This window comes from Solanum stenotomum, chromosome 3 (genome assembly GCF_019186545.1).
Source record: "Solanum stenotomum isolate F172 chromosome 3, ASM1918654v1, whole genome shotgun sequence".
Lineage (NCBI taxonomy): Eukaryota > Viridiplantae > Streptophyta > Magnoliopsida > Solanales > Solanaceae > Solanum > Solanum stenotomum.
The window spans coordinates 64,034,531-64,043,301 of NC_064284.1; the positions used below are offsets into that span (position 1 = coordinate 64,034,531).

The 8,771-nt window shown below is 29.0% G+C and overlaps 1 protein-coding gene across 1 annotated transcript; it reads left to right on the forward strand.

The window, feature by feature from the left end:
• The first annotated feature begins 4,555 nt into the window (after positions 1-4,555).
• LOC125859762 (uncharacterized) lies at positions 4,556-7,601 on the forward strand. Its single transcript, XM_049539578.1, has 6 exons — positions 4,556-4,660; positions 5,324-5,424; positions 6,607-6,684; positions 6,774-6,913; positions 7,205-7,254; positions 7,333-7,601. Exons 2-6 carry the CDS (start codon positions 5,350-5,352, stop codon positions 7,335-7,337), a joined length of 348 nt encoding a protein of 115 aa, XP_049395535.1. The 5' UTR covers positions 4,556-4,660; positions 5,324-5,349; the 3' UTR covers positions 7,338-7,601.
• Positions 7,602-8,771: the final 1,170 nt, after the last annotated feature.

Below are 8,771 nucleotides of genomic sequence, written 5' to 3' on the forward strand. Positions count from 1 at the left end.
ATGTCCTTATTATTATATTTGCTTATTATAATTTTTTAAACATTAAATAAATATTTATAAGATTTATGAAAAATGAAACATACAAAAGTTATGAATAATATTTAATATTAAAAGTTACAAGTAAGATGAAGAGACATGAGTTATAAATAATTCAAATGTATAATTTTATTAGACATTAAATGCATTACTAATTATGCATTGATTTTATTAGTAAAATAAATAAATAAAAATAAGGGGTGAAAATACAAAAAATGAACAGACAAAATATAATAATTGGTGACTACATAAAAATTATAAATACATTTCAAAGCAAAAAGAACGGTGACAAAAACAGATTGTTACATACGCAAAAAATGGCATCATGAAAATAATATTTTATTTTTCAATTACTTTTTTAATAATTATAATAAAAATGAAACTCCTAATCATCATAATTTTTTTTGTTGTTAAAATGAGATAATTATATTAATTTTGCTTCATAACAAAGAAAAAGTAGAATAATAAAGGATCAAATGATTAGCATTGACAATATAATACATTTAGCTATATTATTTATACAAATCAAAATTTAAAAAATTCTAACAAAAGTAACTAAGTTGCTAATACAATTCAAAGTGAAAAAATAATCTCTAATTATGCTTCATTTTTTTTTCCTTTTACCATCTTCCTTTGCAAGTAGATCCGTCATCATGTTTTGATCCATATGTCAAACACTTCATTATATTCAACCAACTGAATAAAAAAAAATATCATATACCAATTAAAAGTAATTATGTCAAAAGAAAGAACAAAATTTAAACTATATGTAATATCTTTATATATTATCTTTTCAATAGTGCCAACGATACAAAATAATAATTATTTCTTGATTTTAACAAATATTATAATCAAACTATATTATATCCAGAAAACTAACTATTAGAAAGAGCAATGCAAACAGACAACACATTGTTAAGAATTAGATAGATTTTTTAAAATCATACTTGCTTGATGAATGATAATACAAACATAAAAAAATATTAAGAAAGCATGTCTAAGTACATAAAAATAAAAAGAAAGACTTGAGAATGAAATATATTTTACCTTCATATACTTTGTTTTTGTTACATGTTAGTTAATTCACAAACAACTATGATGAAAAAGAGAAATTATAACTTTGTATGTGAATCTTCTTGAAAATAAATATGACTGATATATTTATTAACTTCATGTACTTTTTTTGTTACATGTTAGTTTCATTCACAAACCAACTACGAATTTATATAGACAAAAATAAAGGAAATAAAAAATAAATTTTTCAATGAAATATTTATTTCTTATCTTCATGTACTTCCTTTTTGTTACAAATCAAACCAATATGATGAAAAGAGAAAGGATAATTGTGAATGTGAATCTTTGTGAAACTAAAATGAATTTATAGGCAAAATAAAAGAATACCATAAGACATCATAAGCTTACAAATTTAAGTTTGAAGGTTATGGACATAAAAATTATGAGAGTTATGAATATTATTAAAAGTAAAAATTAAAGGGGGCAAGTCATAAGATAAATTATGTTTCTCCTTTTATTATAAGTGAGACAATAATAAAAAAAGAATATGAAGAGTTTTTGTTATAAATGTTCCTCCATTAATAAAATATTTATTTGTAATAAATTTAAGTAATTTATTTTTATAATATAATATTTTTTTTTTTAAAAAAAAGCCAAAAAAAAGAAAAGAAAAAAGCTAAATGCAAATGGAGGCAGGAGGCCATAGAGAGGTATCACGTCACCTTGTCTATGGTCCTCCTTTATATAGATATATAGATGTTAAGGATTTGTACAAATTAATTTGGTAATATCACTAGAATTGATTTTATATATTTTTTGGTTTAAGTGAGGTCATTTAATGAAAATTGCTTCTTCTTTTTTAGGTGCAAAAATATATTGTCTTTTGTCAACTAAATTTATGATTAGACAAGAACTCATTCATTGCAATATTCCTCTTTAGTTGTACGAATTGACTGTTCTTTTATTTAATTTTGTCTGCAAAAATAAATCTACTTTGCATCAATTCAAGCAAACTTACGTTGAGAAAAAAAAGACTTAACACGTTTTGTCACTAATTTTTGTTAAGTCGCATATAGATAATATGATTATCACTAATTCCTCGTTAAATAAGATCAATGATGAATATTTGTTGTTTTAACAAAAAATATGTATTGTTAATTCCGGTAAAAAATTTAGTCTCTTTACAATATTTTAAATTATTAATTTCTCTTACATTATAAATTCTTCATATTTCCTAAATGATCATATAAGTCTAACTAGATTAAAAGACTCTCAATGAACCACAAGTAAACGTATTGACATAATTAATTGATACATAGCCTACATACACCTTTTTATCAATCATATTCTATTAATCTTTAAATTTTCGTAAATTTAAAGAAGTTATTGGTCTTTCAGTATTTTATGTAATTATATATTTACGGTTTACTTTATCTGTATTAGCATTTTCAAATTATCGATTTCGCTTGGATCCCCCTCTTAAAAAATTATTTTCCCCCCATTTCAAGTCAAGAAATTTTTTAAAAAATCTAGAAATAAAATTGTATCTCACAAGCAAAACTCTATAATTGATTAAAATTCTCAAATGGATTTACGAATTAGAGGCATAAGAATAATATAAATTATTTCCACATTGTAAAAAAAAAAGTATAAAATGAAAATTCTTAAAGAGAAAAAAAAAAGGGTGTAATTTGAATTGGTTGATTAATAAATAAGTTCTTTAATTTTAAAGAAAATCTAGTTTTAATCTTGACTTTTTTTTTAATCACTATTTTCAAGTCAACTTAATTTTTTGTTTGTGTGTTTTCACACCCATTTGAGTTTTACATGCTATTAACTTCTTTACAAATTATTTTCACTTTTTATTTTTCCTCTTTCTTCATTGTTATTTCATTTTCCTCTCTTTTTCTTCTCTATTCTCTTAAAAAAAAAATTAGTCTTTAAGGATCATGGAGTCATGGAATCCCCAAATAATGTGAGTTTCTAAGTAAAAGTTGTTTTCTAATTATTTTTTTAATGTTGTTTTCTCTTTTTTCATTGCCATTATTTTAGGTTTGAGTGATTTTTCTAATCAAAGAAATTTATGTAAAAACATGTTTTATCTTGAAAAATATTTATTAGAGAATCTTTCGATGGTGTTTTGATAACTTTTTAATGTTGTAAAAATAGGAGAAAAAACGTAAGTTTTGATTGAAACAAGTGATATAGAATAAACGTAGAACAAAATAAAATGATTTTCACTAGGAGTTTTAAGAATTTTTTTTGGCTATATTTGAACGGATTAAATCAGATCAGATTAATAACTAGATTGGATCAAAACATGTGCAATTTTGGTAGATGTATTGATTTTTTAGGTCACTTACGTTTTTATTTTTAAAAATTTGATTTTTTTTTACAAGCTTTTCTGGATTGGATCAAAACATGTTCAATTTTGGCAGATAAATAGATTTTTTAGGTCACTTACGTTTTTATTTTTAAAAATTTGATGTTCTTTTTACAAGCTTTTTACACTTAAAAGGTTTAAAAGATTATTTTATTTTATTTTATTTCGTTGTTAGTGATCAAGGAATTTCAATTTCTCAATTTTTGCCTAGGCTCAAATAATAGGTCATAAATCAAGCGGTCGAACTCATAATTATTATTCGCCTCTTTATTTGTTAGTTTATTTTGTTTATTACGAAATCAAGCTATTAAATACTTTTTCTTTTTATTTATCACGACTAATCAAATTAATGTGTTTTTTTTTTAGATATAATTTTTATAAGTTAATTTGGCTTACAAACCTAATTCAAATCTAGACAAATTAGATGAATTTCGATATTAATAAAGTGAAAAAAAAAATTATTTTCCCTTATATAATCCTCAAAACTTTGCCTCTTATTAAAATTTAAATTTAATTCAATTTAAGGTATTATTAAAATTAGTTTACTTTATTTGAGACGATGATCTATTATTAAAACTAATTCCTCCACCTTTATAAGATAGAAAAAAAACTATCTACTTGTGAAATTATATTAAATACTAAATTTTAGTCAAAAATTTAAATAAGTAAATATAAGTAACTCTTTTTTCTCAAATAATTTTAACACTTAAAAGTCCATTTATTCACACAAGACCCCAATTAATATTTGGAGTAAATAAAACACAATTCTTTTTTTTGGTTTTCATCCGGTGTCCGATGTCCAAATTGGAGCTCCGACTATATATGGATCACGTTCTGCAGGTCTTGAACCTGAGACCTCTGGTTAAGGGTGAAACACTACTACCAGTGCACCACAATCCATATTGATAATAAAACACAATTCATTAATTCTAAAACCTTGAATAAACACAAAAGTCTAATTAAGGATACATTTAACCAATTTAAATAGTGGAGGGGCAAATTCTAATGTCTTCTCATATTCATGTCGAAATTTAAAAATTTAAATCACATATTTCAAATTGTGTCAGTAAATTAAGACCAAAGTTGTAATTAAACAGTTTATGATTCAATTTTGAAAAAAATTCAGGCTGGACAAATACCTCTACAACTACTTGGTTAAAAAGGGGTTGCATCTGACTGCTGAGTTATTCGCCATCGAAGCTAATGTTGTGAATCCCGATACTGTTGGTAAGTTTTTTTCTTAAATTTATGGTTAATTTGAACTGATTATTTGCTTTAATCACGATTATAATTGTTAAAAGTTGTTTTCGTGTGATTTATAACTCATGGGTAGCCGTGAAATTAGCTATCGGTGCTTATTGATGTTTGTGTTAGGGTAGATTGTCTAGGTCATATCTCGTTGGCTCGCGTGAATGCAGGATGCTTCGTGCTTGGGATAAAAGAATTTGTCTATCACCTTTTTGGGGTTTTATACCCAAATTATGCATCATTTTCTTTTTCTACCTGAACTATTATCATGGTTTAGATAGGGAAAGAGAATAGTTGATATGTGTTTTAATTTATAAATGATGATAATTTAGATAGAAAAAAAGGAATAATGATAGTTAGGACCTGAAGCTCGTGCAAAAGCTGTAGTTTAAGTGTGTTTTTTTTTTTTTTTGACAAAGGTAACAGTTTTTAAGTGTGTTTTTCATTACTCAAAATTCTTATATGTTGTTTGATTGACTGGACGTAGATATAGAATTTTGTTAATTCTTTTTAAAAACGGTTTATAAAGAGAAGTCTGCCCTCATAAAATAGATTGGAGGGATGTGACAAATTTATTGATTGATCATTTTATTTGTGGTGATGTGCTAATGTAGTATTATTTAATTATGTGATTTGTTTTAGCTATTGAATCCCCGGAGGGATTGCTAATGGAATGGTGGGATGTGTTCTATGAAAAGTTCAGCTCTAATCAGGCCAAGCGTGCCCAAGAGCCATATTCTGAGGTATTCCGTTAACTTTTCTAAATTAAATTTGTCGTTTTTTTTTGAGAAGGTAACATTTGTGTATATTGACAAGTCAGTACATGAGTTGCACTGAAACCATATTTACAGCAAAATCGAAAAAGCTGATATCCTAGGATATATTTAATCGAGTCAGTATCCTCTAAGTATATTTGTTTGCACTAGAAACAAAAAAGTCTAATGCAATTTAGTTTCATCATCTGTAGATTATGGTTTTTGCTCTCAAAACATCTTGAATTCCTTTTCTTCCATATTGTCCACCAAATGCAAGCTGAGACAAATTCTCCATCTGTCTCTGGTTGCAGCTCCTACTCCTGCTTCCTCCCAACTATATAACAAGTGAGTTATTTTGTTAGGCATGACACAACTAATGCTCCTAAGGCTAACAGAAATCCTCCACAGCTGTGTAGTTATCCTGCATTGCAGAAATAGATGACCAACTGTCTCAACCTCTTCATCACAAAGGAAACATCTGGAACATAAAGAGAATTTCCTCTTCTTGAGGTTCTCTTGTGTCAAAACAGCCTCTCTTGCCAATAACCAAGTAAAACAGACAACTTTGAAGGAGATTTTGGTCTTCCATATATGCTTCCATGGCCAATATTGTGTCTGTTGGTTTCCTTGGTTCAATAACTTGTAAGCAGAGTTCACCTTAAATATGCCATTGCTATCTAATTTCCGCCAAAGTCTGCTTCTTCACTTGTAGCTGTAAACTCCTCCAACATTCTGAAGAACTCAATGACAGAATCCCAGTCATTGAAGTTCTTCCTGAATTGAGTGTCCCATCCTTGTTGTGTCCATATGTCAGCCACACTCACATTCTGTTGTACTGCAATACCAGCTAATTCAGGGAACAAACCCTTTAAACTATGTGATCTCAACCACTTATCCTCCCAAAAGGAGATCTTGCAACCATTTCCTACTTTAATATTGGTGTGGTTCTTCATAAAAGGCCAGAGTACTCTAATTGATCTTCACACACTAACCCCATATGGAGTAATTACTTCCTTTGCCATCCTTCTATCCTCCTCACCGTATTTGATAACCTTACTCTAGCACGCATGAGGTTCTTGTGAAAATATCAGTCATTTCAATATGAGATTCAATTTATCTTTTTTTTGGGACTATTATAATCTAAATGCATGATTCTTTTTTAATTCTCAGGCTGCACAGACTATTGACAACGTGGAGTATCATATCCCATTTGCTGCGCCAACATCTTGTCCTCATTCTGCTAGACCAGTTAGCTCTCCTACCATGCAGTCGTTTCAACTTAATTTTATAGATTACAATATCTCATTAGTGATGTCACTCTTTTTTTCTAACTATAGGCGCATAATATATCTCCTCTGGTGCCGGCCTTCCACCTGAGGACACCTGAGGATGAAGCACTACTTGATTTAAGGTTTCCTGAGATGGATTGTCCGAGTCCGAGTCAAAGTCAGAGGGTGCCAATTGTAACTGATTCTAGGTAACATGTTATATTTATTGCTAATGCGGACCAATATTTCTGCGCTTGATGTATTTTATAGTGTTTCCCTTATTCACTTAACTTCATGTTATATCAATGCTGCTTTGTTCTTCCATTGGGTTTTGTGCAATGCAATTATGACTGTAAAATTGAATTTATCCAATTCTCTGTGTTATCTTTCTGGATAATTAGTTATTGCTTAGATATTGCATAGCGAAAGCATCAATTTGGTTGTTGAAGGTCGTGAATCAGAAGATTTCTAACTTTTTTGGATGTTCATGTGTCATTCAGCCACCTGATGGAGCAGATTCCAAATAATGCCTCAACAGTGAGAGGCCAAAGTAAGTTTGCATTTCCAAGACAATAACTTTTATTTTTTTGAAGTTATGACATAACTTACAAGGTTCTATTCCTTCCAGGATGAGGGAGAGGGGAAGTAAAAGAGGAAGAGGATCACTAAGTTGATAAAGGGGGAAACAAATGTTAAATGTTAGTTCAATTACTTTTGAATTCCTTAAGATTTGTGTTGTTAAGTATTGGAAATTGACCTCATCACCTTTCCTCATTGGAGAAAACCAAAAATTCTTTCTCGCAAAGAGAAAATGATGAACTCCACTTAAAGAGGAGAACTTTGGTAGTTTTCTAGCTCCATGCGCTTTGAGCACGAAGCCTTCCATATGAAAACACAGCTTGATTGGATCACTTTCATAATTGCTGATGTAATGATCACATTGTTAGGCAAGCTTAGACCATGATGCTCCAATATTTTCAAAGACGAAAAACACGACAAGATCTATGAGCTTGAAGCAAAAAGCGAGAATTGAAGTGCACCTTTATTTGAAGTAAAGCCCATAAAAAGCAATAAGAATTATGGGCTTGAAGCAAAAAGCGAGAACTAAAGCGCATGCTTCTTTGAAGTAAAGCTCACAAGTTATGGAAATAAAAAAAATACCAAACATGTCTGAATTTAATGCCATAATAAAGCTAATATTAGTCCAACTTATCATTAGGATTATTTTTGTGTGTCGTCATTTGAAGCACACACTTCTCTGAAGCTTCCTCGCTTTGCTTGAAGTGATAACTCCTTGCTTGGCTTGCTTTATTGCTTTAAGCGACAAAACAATGTCCCTTAATAACACTATGAAACACAACTAATCGTGCCATCATAACATGTATGAAAGTTGTTTTTCCTTACTTTGATCCCTTCCGCAAGTAACTTGCTATAAAGAAAACATATTTAAACTACTCTTGTCTTTGCAAGTAGTCTAAAACCCTTTTATCTAGGTCCTTCCAATTTCAGGAAGATGTTACTAGAGGGGTCCGACCTGGTATAAGGAGTGTAGGAGAATGTTATAAACTAAATATAAATATTCCATTTGTGACTTCCTTTCTCTTTCCCTAATAATTGTTATAAGATAGAACACTAAAGTACATAATGAAGTAAATCATGGAAAATTAAAAAATATAAATCATGTATGAATTTAATGCTATAATTAAGTTGGTACAAATCCGACTCTTCCTAGTTGAGGCAAAAAGTGTCCTCTTATGGTTAGGATAACTTTGTGCTTCATCATTTGAAGCGCATGGTTTCACATATAAAGCAATAACTCTTCTGTTGGATTGCTTTATCACTTTTAGCGGTGAAAACAATGACTTTTAATAACACACATACCAAATCTTGCCATCATAACATGTCAAAGTCTTTTCTCTTTTTTTTTTTTGAAATTGATCTTTTCTCTTTACCTTGATCGACTTCTATATTCTTCAAGTAGCTGCCTATAAAGTGAACATATTTTAAACTACTTTGTCTTTGCAAGTAGTCTCAAACTCTTCTACCTAGGTCATTACAATTTTATCA